At 37.5% G+C, this 21,503-nt stretch overlaps 1 protein-coding gene across 1 annotated transcript in view; it reads right to left on the reverse strand.

Moving 5' to 3' along the window:
- The window catches only part of LOC107087473 (N-terminal EF-hand calcium-binding protein 1-like), a 22,918-nt gene extending 2,181 nt beyond the window's left edge, over nucleotides 1-20,737 (reverse strand). The window contains exons 1-11 of the mRNA XM_015379061.1: nucleotides 20,477-20,737; nucleotides 16,133-16,157; nucleotides 10,371-10,479; nucleotides 7,674-7,699; nucleotides 7,385-7,482; nucleotides 3,879-4,134; nucleotides 3,711-3,790; nucleotides 2,895-2,948; nucleotides 1,469-1,581; nucleotides 1,237-1,314; nucleotides 1,024-1,115 (exon numbers count right to left, since the gene is read on the reverse strand). Of these exons, the coding sequence (XP_015234547.1) occupies nucleotides 1,024-1,115; nucleotides 1,237-1,314; nucleotides 1,469-1,581; nucleotides 2,895-2,948; nucleotides 3,711-3,790; nucleotides 3,879-4,134; nucleotides 7,385-7,482; nucleotides 7,674-7,699; nucleotides 10,371-10,479; nucleotides 16,133-16,157; nucleotides 20,477-20,593 (1,048 nt within the window). The 5' untranslated portion in view covers nucleotides 20,594-20,737. The remainder of the gene's footprint in view (nucleotides 1-1,023; nucleotides 1,116-1,236; nucleotides 1,315-1,468; nucleotides 1,582-2,894; nucleotides 2,949-3,710; nucleotides 3,791-3,878; nucleotides 4,135-7,384; nucleotides 7,483-7,673; nucleotides 7,700-10,370; nucleotides 10,480-16,132; nucleotides 16,158-20,476) is intronic.
- Between the last annotated feature and the right edge of the window lie 766 nt (nucleotides 20,738-21,503).

Genomic DNA, 21,503 nt, shown 5'->3' on the forward strand with positions numbered 1-21,503 from the left:
ATGACATCTCTAAAGCCCGACTTACACTGCGCGATTTTCGGGGCGATTTTCCAGTCGTGCGAGAATCTTTCGATCAGCCCGAATTTCAGCCTGATCATGCGTCGTAAGTCGTGTAGTATACAGGGGGGTAACGAGCAGCGATCAGCCTCTCAAGACCACCTCCCAATCAGGAATCGTGAGGTCGGGAGAATATCATAAATGTTTGATTTTCTCCCGAATGTCGTGGGCAAATAGCTGAGGGCACATGCGCAAAGAAGGATTCTTCTTTTTATTCTTCCTCTCAGATGTAAACACAGCAGCATGGCAGGGATGCAATGAGTGAAATGCAGTTCTGTCTGTAAAATTGACGGACTGTAGTAGCTACGTTTGCTCAGCCATGTCTTTTTTCCAAATACGTCGTCGCCTTTTCTTTTTAGGACTTTCAGCACAAAATTGCACAAATTGCCAAGGTCACCATAGTGAGCTTAATATCCCCCTTCTATTTGTTTGGCCTCAGGATAGAGAGCTACAGAGCAGTTCCATCTCGCTGTGGAGCAGAGTCCGACGTGGTTTTTAGTCGTACAGTGTGAGCAGGTAGATCGCATGAGAGCGTCGGGCCGAACATAAATCGTGAGCTGTGAACTCACACTGTATGACTAAACCCTGCGGTTAGTCATACAGTGTGAGCAGCAGCTGCGTGCAACGATTGAAAAAAAATTGCACAATGTAGCCCGGCTTAAGACGTAACCACAGTGGGTTGACTTTATCCCTCCACCTTTACACTAAGGTCTTCTCAGAATGAGACACAGAGACATTAGCCCCGTTTAAACTACCCTTTTGAAAACTGATCCGTTCCGAACTTGGATCAGTTAGCCGTGCCGAGCTCGGTTCCTTATGACCATTTACACACCACGATAGTATGGTTAGACTTGTCTATTGTAGATACCAAATTACTTCGTAATAATCAAACCATGCATTTTTACCCATATGTGATATGCAGTAGAAACATTTAAGTAGAGAGAGATTCATTTTGTAAGGTGGTACCTGGAAGAAGCATAGTGGAGACTATTTCTGGCTCCTCCAGCGAGTCAATGATGCAGCGCTGAAATGTTTTGCTGATAGATGACTGCAGGTAGCTGTTAATGCAAATAAAAAACTATAAGTCTCTTCAAAGTGAATTTATCAGCAGCTCATTTTTCCTGGTATGTTTTTATTGGACTGATATAAAGTGGAAAAAAAGAGAAAAATAGAGCAAACCTCATCCAGGAGAGACGGTCCTGCCAAAACTCATACATGATGAAGCATGATCTGTCTGGCAGGTTTTGGACTGAAATGCTGGTTAATTTGAAATAGAAAGAGAGAAAATGAGGTCAGTGGGAGTGATTCTGAGCTGAATATCTGTGAGAACTGAAGCAGTCTGAGATGGATGCATGAAATCACAGAAAGATCCTGAGGCATAAACAGCGCAGAGGCAGAGAGAAGGACATACTGTAGGTTATTAAGCTGGCTGCTGGTGGCATCTGTGTAGACTTTCAGAGCTTGCTGAAACTGCTCCACATCTCTCTCCTTCACAGACATCTGCCTCTGAACCAGAAGGATGTTCTGAGGAGAATATATAAATCATGTCAACATTGTAGTCATAGTCACAAAGAACAAGGATGATAGAAATGTGACTTTTTTTTTTTTAAACAAAACTCACATTAAAGCTCACCAAACCTTTTCTCTTTCATAGTCAGCACATCGTTTGTTTTTTTTACCCATTTTTGAAGTGATCCCTTTAATATCTAAACTGTCTAGTTTCTCTCAGATCCAAGTTTACCTGACCATGTCTGGGCTGACATGATGATGTCTTGTTTTTCTTTCGAATGTATCAGGGCCACTCTTTTGAAGGACTGCTGCTACACCAAAATAGGCTAACAGATTTCACTTTTTTATCTTCATAATATTAGAAAAGATTTTCCTCTGACTTTGTTATCCTACAAGGGGACACAAGCTGTAAAAACCACCAACCATGTGTGAAATATCTTTGCTAGAAAATGCTGATTTAAAAAAATATTATAACAAATTTATATGAATAGAAAATAAAAAATAAATAAAATTAAACATTTTCCAAATCAATTATTAGTGTTTCAGCAAAATCATGGTCAAGTTAATGTTTTATACAGCTAGTTGCTTAGAAACATTAACCATTTATTTCTTGCTTTCTGTGCTCTTCCATCCACTTCTGCCAACCAGGGGTCTGTTTCACAAAGCAGGTTTATTAAACTTAGTTTCCAGTAAACGTGCTTTCTGAAACGCACCCCAGCTTTGTTGTTTTTTTGTTTGTCTTGTATAAAAACCATCTACAGCTGGACTATTGCTATATGAAACAAAACAAGGAATTATGAAGATCATCGTCTTTTCTTTTATTTCTGTTGTATTATTAGGAAATGGGGGAGCACAGTGACGGCACTGATGCCCTGCAGCAAAAAGGTCCCAGGTTTGATAATAGCCCCAAGACTATGGAGCTAGATCGATCTAAATTTTTACAAATACCGATATGAGATTCATACATGCAAAGTACAAGATCTACACACGCACAGCATGATTCACGCAAGCACACAAGACCCACACAAGCACAGAACAAGACTCACCAAAGTATTTCAGGTCCATAAATAATTGCATGTGTGGATCTTGTGTGCTTGCGTGAATCGTGCTGTGCATGTGTAGATCTCGTCCTTTGCATGTATGGATCACTAATGTTTATTTGTGAGAATTGAGACCGATCTAGGTTAATATTCATTGCAGTTGTTTGTATTATCATCACTCCAGATTGTATGTGAACTTAGTCTCCATGCGTACCTTTTACTTTAACATTATATACTGTGTGTGTGAAACAACTTGTGTCTAACAATCTGCACATGTTACAGACTCACCGATTTATATGTCCCTGCCAAAGTGTCCTCCTTCAGAGGTTCAAGACGGGGACTCTGAAAATGGAGATAAATTCAATTAAATTCTGTTCCTTTTAAGCAGTCGCCCTCATATATGGCCGCTCTCGCTGAGCCTGGTTCTGCTGGAGGTCTCTTTCTGTTAAAGGGAGTTTTCCTCTCCACAGTTGCTATATGCTATATGAATTGAATTGTCTCCAAAATGCACTAGTCACATTAGCTTTCTAGCAAATTATATTGCACTTCTCCAGAGCAAGACAGAGATCTGTAATCCATATAATAATAATTATTATTACCATGCAGGCAGGAGAGCCCAGTAAACCGGATATCTTTCCTCTAAAACAGAATCTAAGTTTGAAATTGATACCCAAAAAAATTGATCTATTATAGCACTGTAATGCTGCTTCCCTTAAATCGGCCACCTGCTTTAATTTCAGTCGAATACAGACCTACTTATATAGAACTCATATTAAGAATGTCCGTTTGGTATTTTGTGAATATCATTGTGGTTATATTGCACAGCATTTGGCTGAAAATGGGTCTCCCTGGCAGAATTAACTCTCTGACTTAATGAAAACCTCCTAAAGTGTTGCCATGAAAGACATAAGGGGATTTTTTTATATGACTGCATTCAGTCACATGTTACTACACCACTGATAGTAGCAAAATAAAAGATTAACTAATTATTCATTTTGGCAAAAAAACTTAGTTTTAAAATATGAAGCTCTTGATTTAAGACAAGAATCTTGCTTGAACATAAATGCTGGAAGGAGAATTGAGAAAAGCTTATTTTACACCCACCTCACAGTCCAGTTTATCCATGAGTTGTTCCAGCTGGTTGATCTGGGAGCTCCAGGGGTTTTCTGGCTCCACGCTGACCCCTGACACCAGAAACAAAGTGTTAGCAGACCATAACTGTTCTGAGAAATGTCAGCTTTCTATCTCTCAGGTTTGCCTGCAAAGATGCACCTGTGGTTAGCATGCCGGAGTAGGGGTCAGTAGGAGAGAGACACATGTTCTTCTGGATACGTCTGTTGGGTCGTTTGGTGACCCTCTGAATAGGAAGGTCCTCTGGCTTCTTCACTATCCTCCCTGTGTAGCCGTTGTCATGGACAGCTTCTGTGGCGCAGTCCAGAGAAGACTGCAAGGACTGAAGCTGGGAGGATGTTTCCCTCAGCAGAAACCGAGTGACAAACTGACCCAGCACAGATGAGCCCTGATACTCCTAAAGACATAAAAAGAAGTAAGAGACTGTAAAAAACATATATATATTAATTAAATCACATATGATCTTAAAGAGATGATTAGTTGTATCTTTAAAGATACAACTAATCAGCTTCTTTTTCTGTGTGGAAATAAACTCTAACAGGAGATGGACACATTGTTCCTACATCTAAAATTGGCTTTCTGCTTCTCTGGCTGCTTTCCTGCCATAGTCACAGATGGATGTGATTAAGTATAATTATGAATTAGAAAACTACTTTAAAAAAGGCAACTTGCATCTTTTAATGGGACAACAATCCAAACTCGCAAACAGTAGAAAAAAGAAGCAAAGTTTGAAGTGGAGAGCTCCAAGCTCTGAATTGATTCCCAGTAAGATCTTTGGAGAGAATTGATGTTTTCTCTTTGGTACAAATGTTGAGATTTATTTCCTTCCAAAGAGGCAGCTGAGTTCCTAAATCTAATCATAAGCAATACCTACAGTAGACTAACCCACATAATCAAATATTCATGATGTGAATATGTTGCTTTAGGTTTTACTGCTTTATTCCATAGAGAGACACATGATTTTATAAAGCTTCAGCATAGAGGCTGTTTCCAGAGATAAGAACACGTTCATTCCAGCACAGTTTTTGGCAGATAACAAGCCTTCTCATTCTCACTGTGGTGCAACAATAAATGGGTGTAAAGGGAAACATGTTGGGGAATTGTTTGAAAAATGTCCATCAGGCTTATTAAAACCAACATGCTCTTTTTTCTGTGGCAAAGAAGTATCTCCACATGAACAATAAAACTACTCTTTTCTCACTTTCTCCTCCAAATCATTAAAAAAAAATGTGAGCAGTAGCAAACCTGAAACAACAAAGCAAATAATGCATCAGTTCAGCCACCATAAGGTCATCATAAAAATTTTAATCTATATATTTTCCTACCTTAAATGCAAGAAGATCTGCTATGTTGGCACACCTGTGGTTTTATCTATAAGGCCTGTCATTTATTCTACCCTCAGGGAGGTGGCTATTGCCTATTCTCAGTGCTCAGATTTAGTGCATAGCAGCTGTTAGAACTGCAGCAAGAAGCTTCTGGTTTCAAATTCCAGCCTCTGTACTTTCTGCATAGAGTCGTCATGTTTTCCTCCATAAGTTACATGAGCTCTTACCAGGTAATCCTGGCCTCTTTGTGAAGGTTGAATGGTCACTAAATCTCTTAGATATGAATGTATGCATATCACACCTCTTACCTAGTTTTGACTCGTTTAACAATTTCTTCAAAAAGTCTGATGTCAAGAACACAAAACATAACCTGTTCTCTTCAGTGCAAAAAAAAGAAAAGCTTTCCTATCAACCATCAGCAACACGAAATATTCCTGAGCTCTAAGAGGGCATCAAAGAAGGAAAGAAAAACATGGTAGACAGGGAGAACATGCTGGAGATGTAGAGGACAAATGATGAAAAGAGAAATGAAAAGCACATTCCTATGATTCTAATGCCATCAGAGTATGAGAGGAGAGGAGAAAGTTCAAACATGACCATAGGACATCTGACGTCAGACCAGCAGGACTGCTTGGGCTTTTGTCACCCTTGGTAATCATCATCTATTATTCCCCGATATCCTGCATTCTCTGTATCTCTGAAAATAAACTGCTGCATCACACAGGATTAAAAAAAAACACCTTATTATAACTTCCAAGCATGTGTTTATTGACCATCCAAATACAATTCTTCTACCGTGCCACATTTTAAAACTAATCACTATCTGGCGCAGTAGGATGTGCAGGATGTTTTTTTTTTTTTATATGTTTACGTAAGGCCGTCCTACGTGCTCATCCCCATTATTACTTACGACTGGTAAGTCTGACATAGTTGTAAAATTGCAAATCTTCTTTTGGAAAGTAAGCTTGTATGAGCGATGCAGACATCAAATTTTAAACAGAGCGTGCACAAGGAGAAATGGGTTCGTGCACGCTCTTGCACGTGTTTAATAGGAGTTCCCTCTCGGGAGCAGGTACAGGGTTGTGCATGTACAAGTGGAGAGGACGGGTCTTTTTTTTTTCTTTTTTTGCACCTTTAATTCAAGGTTGAAGATTGAACCAGTTAACAAGTTTTGATAACTGAAAATGCAGAAATGAACAAGTTGTTTAACCTTTAACTGAATAAAATGTGGAACATGTTTTCCTTGCATTTGCAGATGAATGTAAAGCTAAGTCAAAAGACTGAATGACAGGAATGGCAGCTAAATGTTAATGGAGATCTGATCATTCTGAAATCATGTAGAAATCCTCTGTTTCTTAAAGCTAAGTTTAAACTTAAGAGCTAAATCATACATAAAGTATTTGCATGATAAAAAAAAAAAACTGCATCAGATCAGCTGACAGCAGACATTTAAACCCAAAGAGGAATATCTTAAAATCCCTCATCTCAGCTTTGTGTGATTTCTTAGGGTGTCTGTTTTCCCTCCCCTGATGCACAGGGCTGTGCAGTGCCAGGTGGAACAGGCTCTGTTGTTTCAACATGTTAAAAGGTCACATCCAAAAAGCTCCAAAATATTGTTATCACCATTGTATGATGGCTTATACCTAACAAGTATGGAGTGTTTTTATACCTCAGATATGTAGCCCCTGACTTCTGGATATTTTATAAATTAATTCTGAATGTGCCTTAACTTGATAGTTGCTGGGTTATCCAGCTGGTCATCTATACGTCATATTAAAGGAAGAAGATAGAAAGAGGAAGAGAGGACATCAACAGTTTTTCCCCATCAGCAGGATGCCATCCGTCATTATATAATTTTTCAACAAAAGAAAGGGGCAGGCCAAGAGAATTTGATAAATTTTTCTGAGCTCCACCTACGTAAAGTTTGCTCTGCTTTAAAAAAGTGTGGCAGTTAAAGGTAAAATAAACTTGCTTTTTGAAAAGAATAAGATTCATTAATAAGAAGTTACAAAAAAATAGCATTTCAATTAAATTTAATTTTTTAGATCTTGCAGACAAAACAGAAAATAATAATAGAAAATAGAAAGGAAAGTAGGACTCCTCATCTTAATGTATTATAGCTCATGGCTGAAAGACTATTTTTAATAGGAAACAAAAGTAGAAGTAGAAGTTGAATGGATGAGGTGCTAACAGATACAAAATAGATGAAAAATGCAGTTAAACTTTTGGAGGGTTATTGTTTCAACATTTCTGTTGACAATGTGGGAATAAATCTTATTAATTAATAAGTTCAAAGAACTAACAAAAGCCGTCATCACCTACCTCTTTAGTTTTATCCATTGCCTTTAAAATTGCCACGTTGAGCTTTTCCAGTGCAGACAGGACGTTGACATATTCCCCAAGATGAGGAGCAAAGTAAGCTGTGGGACCAAAACAATAATTATGCCATCAGTGGTATTTCCAACAGACCGACAGAGCTGACTGACCAAATAGCTTTCAGGCACTGAATATCTGTCAATTTATAGCCATCGTTTTAGAGCAGTTTAAGCAGAAACATTAACTATATTTAAGATAATTTATTAGCAGAGTCATTGTAAGGAAACATTCTTACCTGAGAGCTTCTCTATGTCCAGATTGCTGTGAAAAGATACAAAGACAAGGCTCAGAAGTCTGCAAACTTTACTATAAATAGAAGTTCTATAGTGAGGGAAATCAAGATCACAGAAAAAAGGACTTCAGTCAAGATGTGACGAGAAACATACGGCCAAAAATGAAGACAGTGCCTAGATCTGCAGCTAAGCTTAAGGGGAATTTGAAGTGTGTGACTTGGTTTATTCTCGGTTTGGATACTATAAATTAAAAAATTTCTCTAATCCACCTCCAAGAAAAAAAATTATTTAGTAAAATATGCGGAAAAGCATATTTTTCATCTCATTGTTCATTTCAAAAACACACAAATAAGCTACATCCATTTATATAAGTACTGTGGCAGCCTGCTGTCACACTCTGATGTGGTAACTTTTTTTAATTCATTTTTCATTTTCAAAATGAGTTGCACATTTCATATATTTTCATTAGCCTGACTTTAAGTTAGCTATTTGCAGTGCACACATTTAGTTAACTTTATTTGTCAGTTTGTTGGGGTTTTTTTTGTCAAGATGCAATTTATTAATTTTTTTTTTCTTTGAGTTGCCAGTTTCCTCGGCAGCTGGTGGAGGGCTGCAATGAGCTCCAGCTTTCCTTAATTGGTGGTTGCAGGCTAATCAGCGGATCAAACCATTTGTAATGGGGAGGGCAATTTGTTTATCATTTGTTTAAATATTCTTAGTTTGGGTAATTTTGTTAATTAGTTCAATTTAAAAAGTATTTATTGTCTGGCAACTATTTATCTGTTTAATTAAGTTTATTTGTTTATTAGTTTGTTAGTCAGTTGCCCCCCTTGTGTGTCAACAGTGGTCTGATCAGCCACTATTTAAGTTTCCCTCATATCCTGATTTTTTATGGTAAATGGCATGTACTTATAAAGTGCCTTTATTCAAGTCAGGAGACTTGACCAAAGCGCTTTACACTACATTCATTCACCCATTCACGCACACACTCACAGACTGATGGTGGCAAGAGACATTGTTGCCACAGCTGCCCTGGGGCTTACTGACAGAAGCTTGGTTGCCGTACACTGGCGCCACCGGGCCTTTTTAGGTTAGTTTTGTGCTTGAGTTCTTTATGTTAAAGCCTGAATTGAAGTCTGTTTTATTGACCTCTGTTTTTGGGCCCAGTTTATCATTTTGGGAATAAATTAAGACTTTTTTTTTGAAAAATTTCAGTGGTTTTCTGGCTGGTTTGTGCAAATCCCTCACAGTACAAACCTTAAGCTCCACAGTCAGATGAGGTATAAGCAGGATGCAATGCACTGCTCCCCCTCCCTACCTGCTGCTGTGCACTGCCTGACAGTTTTCATTTGACATTTTCTTACATTGTCTGATAACAGATAGATAAAAGTAGCTGTTTGGAAATATTACAGGTGAAAAAAACAACAATCGTCGTGTGAAAACTAAATTAGGGTTATTCAATACTCCTGATAAAGTCATGCTGTTTTCAAAACTCAGTCTGCAAAACACAGGATGTGAGTTCAGCAAATAATTGGACACCTAAAATCATCTTCCTATACCTGTGTTGCATTATAAAGAGCAGTACTGCAAAAAAATGGAATAGCCCACATCTTTACCATTTCATCTGATGATAGCGGATATGCAATAAATATTTGTTTGTCCTTTTGCCATAAATACATATAATAGATCATATCATGGTGACTGATAAAATACATGTTTGATCAGTAAACCTGTAGCCTTTCTGCTAAATAAAGTGCAAAGAGATTCTATTTAACAATATTAACCCTGTCAAACTGTGGTGTTTTTCCTCAGCGGTACTCCAACTGGCCTATGCCTCATTTCTCAAGTAATGTAGAGTAGCAGAATGTCAAGTCCAAAATGTGCTATGTGAGAAGAAGATTTTTCTGCTACCTCATAATCAGCTGCTCAGCTGTATATGTGAGCATTTCTGCCAAAGTAATGAGCGTTACCTCTGGTGATTTTAGGCTGACAGCGACTGCAGCTCCTATTAGTGGTGCTAAGACTCCAGGAATACATCAGGATTGAAGGTTCAGCTGTGTTTTGAAGCGAGCTTTCTCAGTCCATTTCAAACTTTGTGCAGATTCACTTCTTTTTCATCTTATTAACGCTTTTTTTATTTGACTGCGAGAGCAGGAAGCAAACAACCTTTAGAATCAAAGCAGTTATGTTGTGTTTGTTTTAATGATCCCATCATTTTCATGTGATTATATTAGTTTATTTCAGGGTTTTTTTTATTCTTAGTTTTGTAATGACTCATAACTCATGAAAGCCATCTGCATTTTTTTAGGAAACAGTTATTATGAGCTGATGCAGTGATGTGACCTTTAATTGAGGTGCAATCATTAATCACTTGCATGCTTTAAATCAGTATAATAGGCTGCTATGCAGTTGGAGTATTAAATTGGTTATCTTCTGTAGTTTTTCTTACTGAGGATGAAACTAAGGCATTGCTCTGCAGGCCGAAAGTCAGATCAATGTTTAAGCTATATTTTTATTTTTTCATTCTTCTCACTGCACTTTAAAACACTGATTCTTGCATTATCCCAGCCTGAAGGCTTTCTGTGGATACTCCTTGAAGTGAGAAATTAAGTCTTGCTGCCAACCGGCAGAAGAGCAGGAGATGCTGCAGAAAGCAGAAGAGCTGGATGAGACCCAAATAAAGATCGAGGAGAGCTTACTCTGTCTGCTGCCTGTCGATGGAGTAATACAGCTCCTGCATCTGCTCTTCAGTCAGGACGCCATCAGTGAAGTAGGACTGGAACTCCTCCATGGAGAGCTTCCCATCATCTGCAAGGGAACCAACCAATAAAAAAAGTCATCCTTCACTGAAGCCAAAACTCAATTTAAGACTGTCCATCACTCTGAATAATGAAACAATGCCGTTGTGGCTTTTAAAAATGAACTTAATCCCCAGAAAAAAAAGAATTTCTCCCAAAGCACTTCTTTCAGAAGTATAGGCTTATAGTGAGGAGTCAGCAGCTTTATTCAAGAAGTATTGCAGCTTTCTGACATGCATGTCTCATAATCCTATCATCCCATTACCTTTTAATTAGTAAAACATTTTTTGCTGGAAAAAAACTAAAGAAATTTGAATTTGTGGAGGGCTCAGGGCACAATTTAGCTGGATAAGTCCAAAATTTACCCCCTGATGTAACATTAGGTCTAATTCTGACCTGAACTGGGAGATCAACCTGTAAGAAAGAATTGGATCTTAATTTCTCTATCACTATTTCATGCTGTAAATGATGTAGGAGTAACTACAGTCTGTTACATCTCTGACTCATCATCTGATTCCCTCAGAAGCAGAGCTTTGGTTTGGATTCGCACCCAGTGAGACGCCTAAAATACAGAGCAGCTCAGATGGCACAGTACACAAGTGTTAACTGTTCTTTGGATCAAAGCTATGAGAGAAACACAGAGCTGAGGGCAAAACATACTGCAAGCTTAACTCTCTGAACCAGGTGGTCATTTCTTCTTTAGAGAAATGTTGAAAAAAAATGATCAATAAATATCAACAAGCAGTATGAACATGCAGTCTGTTCTGATCGAGGTTCTGTTGAATCGCGTTAGGAAAAAATTAATCAATTTTGTAAGAACATATATTTTGGTAATTATATTGAATAAATAAAAAATCATATTTTGATTAACCATATATGCTAAACCATCCAAATAATTGGATGGAAACAAGTGTATAAAATCAAGGACCTAGGTATTCAGAGTGTTGTTTTAAACATTTGTGAAAGAATGGGTCTCTCTCAGGATCTTGTGAATCTTGTAAATTCCAGCATGGAGCTGTGATAGGATGCCACCTGTGCAACAAATCCAGTCGTAAAATTTCTTCGCTCCTAAATACTCCCCAGTCAGCTGTCAGTGTTTGGGAATGACAACAAACAGAGCGGTAGGCCGTGTAAACTGACAGAGGTGGGTCAGCAGATGCTGTAGCACATACTGCAAAGAGGTCACCAACTTTCTGCAGTCAATCATTCACTACACATCTCCAAGCTTCAGATTAGTCCAAAAACAGAGAGCTTCATGGAATGGGTTTCCAATCAAACCATCCATGCAAAGCGTTGGATGCAGCGGTGTAAAGGACGCCGCCACTGGAGACTCTGGAGAGATGAATCATGCTTCTCCATTTGGAAATCTGGTGTACAACTATAGGTTTGGCTGTTGCTAGGACAACAGTACTTATCTGAATGCATTGTGCTGAGTGTAAAGTTCGGTGGACGGGGGGTTATGGTATGGGAACTGGGCTTGGCTCCTTAGTTCAAGACATTTTAGACAATTCCATGCTCCCAAGGAGCTGACCCCTTCCTCTTTCAACATGACTGTGCACCAGAGAAAAAAGCAGGGCCCATAAAGACATGGATGGCCAGTGTGGATGAACTTGACTGGCCTGCATACAGTCCTGACCTCAACCAGATGGAGCAACTTTAAGATAAATTAGAGCAGAGAGCCACATCTTCTCATCAAACATCAGTGTGTGATCTCACAAATGCATCCTTGAAGCATGGTCAAAAATTCCCATAAACACACTCCTAAACCTTGTGGACAGCCTTCCCAGAAGAGTTTGAGCTGTTCTAGCAGACCAGCAAAGGATGACATCGCATTAGGAATGGGATGTCACTGAAGCTCATATCGAGGCAGGTGAGCGATGACTTTTTGCAATATAGCGTACTTTCAATGATTTCCATTCAATTTATGAAACCAATAACAAAAAATGTCAATTGCTTTAAATAACAGGTACTTAACTGCATCTGGAAAGCTATTTCGAAAAGGTAAAGCAGGCTTCAATGCAGAATAACACTTTATACAAAGTATACATGGATGCAATGAAACTGCATTTATGTATACTTAAGACTGAGAGACTGAGCTGCCTATATATCACTAAAAATGATAATAAAAGCAAACCAATGGAAGACCACATAATTGCATGATAAAACCAAATGAAGGTTTGAATCAAGCTTGTGCAGATTTTAGAGGCCGCTATAGTTTCATGCTAAAATAAGCTGAACCTCCCCAATTCAGAACTACTGTACACAGCAATCCAATGTGTTTCTAAGAAAAAAGAGAAGCATGTATCATCTAAAGTAATTCAACCAAAGTTTTTATGTGGATTTAGCTTGTTTTGCTCCTTATTTTCACTTATCTCGTCATTGAAGCAGTTTAATCTACTGCTAAATATGACAATGTGAAGAAAATAATTGTTGAGTGTCATCAATCATCACTCAGAGTAAGAGATTTCATTTTCTTACTCATCTGCAGAATTTAATGCACCTAATCTAAGAGCACCAACAGGTCTGTTGGGAAATTAAAGTGTCCACAGCAGCAAGGTAATTACCTACCTGCCTCACATCACCCTCAATAAAACTGCAGTGCAAAGTGTAGCCTGAAGGAAAATATCTTTTCAGAATTTTTTTCACAGACTCTCTAACTCTTCCCCTAGGGGGGTATAAAGCTGCAAGAAAAGCATCACTAATGAGTCATAATGTGCGTCAGTGTGATTCAGGAGAATATCAAAAATGTGAATGAAGACAAAAATGTTCCTAGCCTTAAAATAATGTTTTATGAGCCAAAGAAATATATTGCCTTTATTGGTTCTCAATATTTTAAACAAATATCAACACCAGCTGTACATGTTGCAAAAGATTAGCTAAATCCTAGGTTTTTAAACCAATTTTTGCTGCTTTTGGTTTGATTTTAATCAGCAGTGTTGCTGTACAATAATTTTTGAACAATTCATTTAGTTCCTTCTAAAGACTTACTTACTCCTCTGCACCACTGCATTCCTGTAATGCAGAATGATATAATATGGACTTATCCTCCAGCAAGTGATGTTTTAGTGGTGACATATAGGAAAAATTAACAGGCAAAGTAAACCCTGCTTTCAAAATAAAACAGCAGAGTAAAGCCACTCAAGTACGCTGCATTTTTAGCACTTTATAGCCTGAATGTATGTCCATATGTGTTCTACTAATTTATGCTGATTTTATACCTTAAATATTTAACCAAAGAGTTAAGGATTAAGGAAAGGAGAAGGTTTTCCTCTGATCAACTGCCATTTGAAGATTCAGTATTTTTGCACATCACTGCATTCTCTAAGGATAATTCTAAAGCCTAAAACCTTCTCAGTGCATGGATGTGACATATTGGGGTCCTCATTGTATTAAATCTGCATGCATAAAATGTTAAAACTGTGCATGGAGAATAGTATACCTGTTTTTTTAAATGAAACTGCTGCAAAATATTTATTACGCATGTGCACTTTTGCAAGAATTCTGACTTAATATTGAAGGCAATACTTTGTTTTTTTATGCTCTAATTTTTCTTTGTGGTGCATGTAGACTTTGCAGGCAAGCAGTATATTTGGCCACACCTGACACATCTTAAATTCTACACCTCAGCGAGAGAAATGTAAAAAAGAGTGACGGCAGTATTTGACACTAATATTGAGAAACTGTTTTCCTAATATCATGCAACCCTTCCGTTTGTTTCGGTATGGATTACCTCTATAATCATATTTATAATAATTTTTGTTTTAAGGTTTATTATATGGATATATAACATGCTTTTTAAAGCAGCCCTCACCTCCCTCCTTCTTAAGACTTTTCTTAAGTCTTTTGTTCAAAGCCTAAAAGATTTTCCCATGATTTTGTTTTCTTTGAGTAAAAAATCTGAGCTGTGTTGTCAAAACAGAGCATATCACTCTGTAGACTTGTGTTGTACCATCTCTCTATAGACCTTTTGATGCAAGGCAACAAAGCAGTGAAAAAGACTAATTAGTTTATTTTTCCACATAATGGAGGGGAAGTTTTTTGTATGTTGCTGCATTCAGACAGTTTACATCTGCTTTTCAAAAACCCTATTAAAAGCGATGATGCATTTTAGACACTTATAAAATTATGAATGCATGGTGCCCCAGGCATATTATGGCAGCCCATACAGATGCTACTAACAAAAAAAGGCAATTTTGTTTCTTCCTATGGATGCAAGGATCATTAATTTTAAAGAGGAAACAGAAACTGAGCTCTGCTGCAAAGTAATGATAACAAAACCTAACATGCTCAGTTTGAGAGCTAAAGGAAGGTCGGAGCAGAAACAGACTTTAGAAAATATGCTTGGTTAGCCTAAACTGAAACGCTTCAGCCGGCAGCAGCCAGAGAACAATAATGTAAGACTCAGCTCCATGCAAAAAGAAAAGAAAACCACCTCCCATCCCTTTTATTTATCACAAAAGCTTAGGTGAAAAAAAAATAATGTTTTCTTCATCCATAATTCACAAACAATTTTTTTTTAACTTTGTATCACTGAAAGACAAGCCCCAGACGACCCCTGCTCATTGCACCACACGTTGCATCATTAATTCACTCTTATGCTTCAAATTCAGCGTTCCTTCAGAGGAAAGTGCACAGTCTTCATAGATGCTATACAGGCATTAATCATTTGCCTTCTTTCTGCATTTTGCGTTCCACTACCAGGGGGGATGTAGCGCATGAATAAAAAATTAGGCGGAAAACATTTCAGTGTTTGTTAGGACAGATTTTTATGCAGAGCTAAATGCTCAGTGTTTTCCTATGGGGAGGAAGTATTTGTTTGAAGTTCTTACAAATCATTCTATCAAAAGAGTGACATGGAAGAAGGAAATGTGTCTCAGATGAGCTGCATTAGGAATTAATAATTCAACTGGGAACCTTAATATTATGCATTAACATTTATAATAGTCTGTTTTATGCATAAAGTTCTTCTGCCCTACTGTAGCTCCTCTACCTCCACGTTTACAGTGCCTTATGAAAATGTTCAAGAGCATGTGTGTTTCTGTGATGAGAAAGCAAAAGGATAAATGCATGTATAGATGTACTCAGGCCTTTTTAAATGACATCCCAGGAGTTAAACATGGTAGGAGCACCATGATTGCTGGGGAGGGGACTGCTTTTTTTTCTCTTCTTTTTTTTTTTTTTGCAGGGATATGGAAGAAGGTCAAAGACGAATGGAAAATTCATCGAACTACACAACGATCCTAAGAGAATCCTGAAGACGAATGCAGGCTAATTGATAGTGTGAGAGTAGTTTGCCTACTAGCAACCCTAAGCGTGCAGTCAAATAAAAAGTTCAAAGGGTTTAAATACTTTTACAACCACTGTTTATGACTACCTCTCATTGCAACAAGCAGTTCTTTGTTTCTGACAGTGCATTACAGCAAACAATACTTTCAGGGTTAACTGTTGCGGTTAAACCTGTTAAATCTCAAAAAAACAAACAAAAGTGAGGCAAATCTGCAGATGAATTTGGTTGTTAAGAGCAGCGGAGGGGTTGTCAATGGCAGACAAAGCAATAACATAAAGCTTTACTTATGAACAAAGCTTTTTCATAGATGTTGGTGTGCAAAATCGGTTAAAAAAGTAATCTCTTTTCCATTATATCAAATAGAAGAGGGGCTCACCATTTTTGTCTGCCCGACGAAAAATCTGCAACAGAAACAAAAAGATCAGCAAGTCATAGGTTACAACAAAAACACATATACCACAGAAATAGCAGTGATATTTTAAAAGAGGCTTAAAAATAAAAGTTGTAGTCCAGGGTAACTGTTTGGGAAACACACATTAAACTTTTTATTAACAGGGAACAGCACACATTTGTTGCCACAAAACTTATATTATAAAAATATTTCAATTATTTTCATCATGTAAAAACAGTCTTAGCAGCACTAAATGAAATAACTTCAGAAGTCTCTTGTTTGTGAATAGATCTTTTTTGTGAATAATTTAATCTCAGTATAAATACTTAATGGTATAAAATGTATTCAAAGATGCATATAAATCACACAGATCTCATGTCAATCTGAAGGATTTATTTTGCTTCATTTTTCCTTCTTTCATGAACAGATGAGAACTAAAGGAGATGAAATGTCTTGATCTTAAGTAAGATATCTTATGGAATGAAAACCTGACATTTTTCTGTGACACAGCAGAACTTCAAACAGATATCTTCTGTGCTTTCTTGACTCTGCTGACAGAAAAAAATGCTCCCACTGCTAAAAATGTCTCCAAAATGCTGTGATCAGTCGGTTCAAAGGAGATATTCCTTTATGTTTATTAAATCATGCTACAGCAGGAACCAGACATCTCACCCCCCACACCTCAGGACACTATGGCTGCATTAACAACACTAACATCCTCTGGTTTGGACCAAGCAAGTTGACCAAAGGACTTTCCAGCTGTGAGTGTGATGAAAGGTGCTGCACTGTATATTTCCATCTTTTTTTCTCCACTCAGTTACTCTGAGTGAACCAGAACAGATTAGTGCTGGAAGATTGATTGTATCATCAAAGTGAGCCTTAAAAAAATAAAACATCCTTCAATTTCATCAGTTTGAAGACTTCAGTTATTGCTGTGTACTTCAAGTTTTTAGATCCAGCATTGTTTAAAACCAAAAAAAAAAAAAAAAAAAAAAAAAAAATCATTTTAAACAAATAGAGAGATACCTATAATCAATGCTGTAGTCAATGAATCTTGAAAGTGTGGCTCCAAGGTTGCAGGTACATTTTTAGGGCTTCCTCAATGGTCCATTAAAGACTTTGACCAAAAGAAATAAAGAACTGAAAAACATTTTGTAAATACAAACTGTTTTTACGCAAAACTTTTATGTACTTGCAGTAATTATACTTTGTTTCCTATATTTAAGATATAAACCAGAGCGGGAAATAAAACAAATGGTATAAACTGAGAAAAAGGAAAGGAAAAAAAAAAAAAGATTTATACTGCAGGCTAACTAACTGGTTCAAAACAATTTGATTGTAAATCAACCCATTAACACGATATGGAGTGTCAACATCATTTATGTTATTATTAATACGGTGCATGATGTAATGGTTTTGTTTCATTTCAGGCTCATGTTGACATTTTCTGTGCTCTTTGTAACTTTTTCTTTCTGTACAATTTCATCTAAACGTGCAAGCAAGACCAAATAAAAATGTTATTGCCTAAATCCTTCTTCTTCTCATTCTAATCAAATGTACGGTGCTTTGTACTTTTTCATACTTCTCAGACTTTTCTTTTTATAATCAAAGTCTTCAAAAAAAACTGTTTGCATTTCTATACAGTCCCTTTTACCTGGATACCCTTAAATAAAACCCAAATCAAACAACTGTCTTTAGAGATAACTAAAATCTCACTAAATCTTAGAAAAAATCTTGGTATACATCTAGCTGTACTGTGAAGCTGTACTCTGAACAACAGCATCAATTAAATTGTGGAAAACAACAAACAGGTCAGGCATAACATTTTGAAAAGGTTCAAAGTATGTTTAGCTTATAAAACAAGAGCCCAGGCTTTGAACATTTCAGACAGCTTGTTCAATCCATCATTTGGAAAATAAAAGTATATTTCTTCTGCAAGTCCACAGATGGCTGTATCCCTAACTGACAGGAAAGACAAACAGAGCATTAACTGACATCAAATAGCAGCATTCAAATATAAGCTCTCTAGAAGAGCTGCAGAAATCCACAGCAAAGGAGGGAACATCTTTTAGACAGGTGGTGGATCCCACAAAATTGACCTAATTGAATGAATTGAATGAACTGTTTATCCATCAGCCAAATCCATGCAGTAGACACAGCTAGCTTGTAGAAGCTTGCAACTACTGCACCTCGAACACACTATCTACAGTGTAATGCAAGGTGGTGGCTGCATCATGATTTGGTGACACGTTTCTTCAGCAGAGACAGGAGACATGGTCAGAGTTAATGGAAAATGATTGGAGCTAACTACAAAACAATCCTAATTATAGATTGAACACAAATGCCACTAAACCCATTTCCCTGCCTTTGTACAGAGATTTCAGTCTGGATGGTTCCTGAAAGTGCTGATTTAGGAGACTCAAATTAAAACATATACCACAGTTTTCAGATTTTACATTTGCTTGAAATGATAAAACTATTTTTTTTTAAACATTGAAAACCTTTACTTTCCACTCTACTTTTACATCCCACTTGGTGTTAGACTGTCACATAAAATCAAATAAAACACACAGAAGTTTGTGTTTGTAATTTGTAATGTGAAAAAGATTCTGTAAGAATACTTTTGCAAGAAGCTCTAGTTCCTTATTTTGTACATTTTTATCAAAGAACAAAACATGTTCATAAAAAGTAAAAATCCTGATTTCATCTTTTTTTATTTGCTCTCAGATGTACTCACAGTGAGAGGGCAGAGACACAGTTATCATGGGGTTCTGTGACAGAATCAAGCTAAACCTTGCAGAGGACTGACTTGCTGTGGACTGACAATCTGCTACAGTATGTTGGCGTATGGGGGGAGTCAGGAAGCACTTTCACTGTTAAACCTCCCCACAGTGTCTCTGAGTTCATATCCCACACAAGACAGCTGACAGAAAGCTGTCTAGGAGACTGGATAAATGAACCGAGCAGAGGAAGAAACCTGGGAAGACAATTCAATGGACTGCTTTACTCCTGGGAAGGAGGATGGATTTCATACTGAAACTGTAATTATGAGGATCTAAAAGAGAAAAATTGAATCAGAATGACTACCTCATGGATTTATGTATTTGTTTTTCTAGTAAATCATTATGAAAAACACGGAGGGCTGAGGAAAAATATAATTAAAAAGCCAAAAAAGCTTTTCTCAGGGATGTAAAGAAAATTTTATTAAAACCCGACAGACTAACAGGTTTTTGCATGATAAAGTAAAAAAAAAAATATAAAGAGCTCTACTGAGACTCAAAACCTCACATTTGTCTCAGTTTCCTGTGAGATGCTGCAAATAGGTCTCTGCATGTGTGTGGGTGAGTGTGTGTTGGGTAGATTTGATATTGGAAATCTATTCAGTGCAACTCAACTCCATCTTTTTGGAGTTGCAACATAAAGAGATCACGACAGCTGAATGAAATATATTCCTTTCCACTTAGATCATGTGTAACGATCTCTTAAAAAAGGATAAACCAAATGCATGCTCATTGCAGATTACATATACTGCAAGCATGCTTTTGTGAAGTAAAGATAGCACTGATAGACACTTTGATCCTTTTTGTATGCATATAAATCAAAGTTTAATTCATCCAATAAAATTGCTTGAAATAAAATTAAAAACAATTGAGGCAGAAATAAATTATAGGCTACACGGTGGTGTGGTGCATCCTCTAAATGAAATACAATCAGATTAAACAACTGAATCCTTCTTGAATTCACTTTATAGTATATAAATCCAGCTTTTTGAAGATCTAATTAAAGTATGCAAATTATAAACAGTTTCCTCTTCCTATGGTGCATGATTTTATAAGATGAAAAACAACTTATACAAAAAAAAAATCTCGTTTTAAACGAAGATGACAAAGCAGTGAACCATTTCTGGTATAACATTTAAACCCTAATAAATAATTCAAAACTTCTGTGCGTGTAAAAGCAGGCTCTGTTGGAGCTTTTTAGTGGAAAGGCTTCATTTTTTTTTATCAGAAAGGATTAACAGATAAGCAGTCTGCATGTTAGAGGAATGTTTTATTTCCTAATTCACTAATGCATTCACCTTTCTTACGTAACAGTGCCGTGAATGGAGCATGTTTTAACTAAGTGAGAGCCATTCATAAAGAGGAGTGAAGGACAGTTAGTCAGTCTTAATGTACAGAGAGGAAATAAAAGCCCTGCAGAAAGTGAAGACCTTTTAAATAGGATCCAAACATTCAAAAGATTCATTTATCCGATACCAGCTGCAGACGCATTGAACAGATAAATGGAAACGCTGCATTTTGCGGCTGGAGCGCCTCGGTGTTTACTCACATCTTGGAATAAAGCGATGCCTTGGTTCTGGTTATGGTCGAGCTCCTGCTGCTTTCTCAGGTGTTCGTGTTTGGCGGATTGGAGACACATGGTGATCAGCTCCGTGCAGGCCAACATGTCGCTGCTTTGTGATAAGGATTCTTACTACAGAAAATGAAAAAGACTGTCCTCGTTCCCTGTGCGGCTCTGGATGCAGAGCTTGTCCTTGTGACCGAGAATGGAGGGTGATGCTGATGATGATGGTGGTGATGCTGATGCTGCTTGTCTTGTGTGATCCAGTCAAGAGGAGCTGGACCCTGCTTCTGCTGCCCTCTGTCTGTCAGTCGATACCAGCAGAATAACATATTTATCTTTTAAACTCAGGAGTTTGATAAACCAATCATCTGCCAATAAGAATAAACCCATGTTATCAAATAAACATTACACATCTGGACAAAGTTGTACCCCTCGTTTAAAGGGCAACACCGTTTTTTTTACATTTGGCCCTTGATTTTACGTTATTACATCATGTTCTATAGCCATATGAGTTTTGTGTCATTTGGAGCTGTTCTGAAGATATTCCGTTATCAAGTAACGTCTTCCTATGGGCAACGACTTGAAGGCACAAACTGAACTGTTCATAATTTGTTCTTTATGGTAGATCAGCATTCATAACATGTAGGCGAATTACTGTCCCCCAGACATCTGCGGTTATATTTTTTATATTTATATCTTTTAAAAACAAAGCAGAGTGTGTATGACGTCATCCGCGTGCACCGGCTAACATTCATTCATCTTGTCCACTGAACTGCTGCTAGTTTTATTCACATGCCTGGAAGATGTCTAGTGCTGCTACCACAGATGTTCTCGCTCTCGAAATGGAATTTAACCATTCAGATTAGCTAGCCGAATGAATAGAAGGGGTAGAACGTAGCCGGCAGTGGCTCGGGCTGCCTGTCACAACTACGGTCCGGCGCGCGGATCCCTCCGCTTTGTTTTAAAAAATATAAATATAAAAAATATAACCACGGATGTCTGGGGGACAGTG

Source organism: Cyprinodon variegatus, unplaced genomic scaffold (genome assembly GCF_000732505.1).
Source record: "Cyprinodon variegatus isolate N-32 unplaced genomic scaffold, C_variegatus-1.0 Scaffold185, whole genome shotgun sequence".
In the NCBI taxonomy this organism is placed as follows: Eukaryota; Metazoa; Chordata; class Actinopteri; order Cyprinodontiformes; family Cyprinodontidae; genus Cyprinodon; species Cyprinodon variegatus.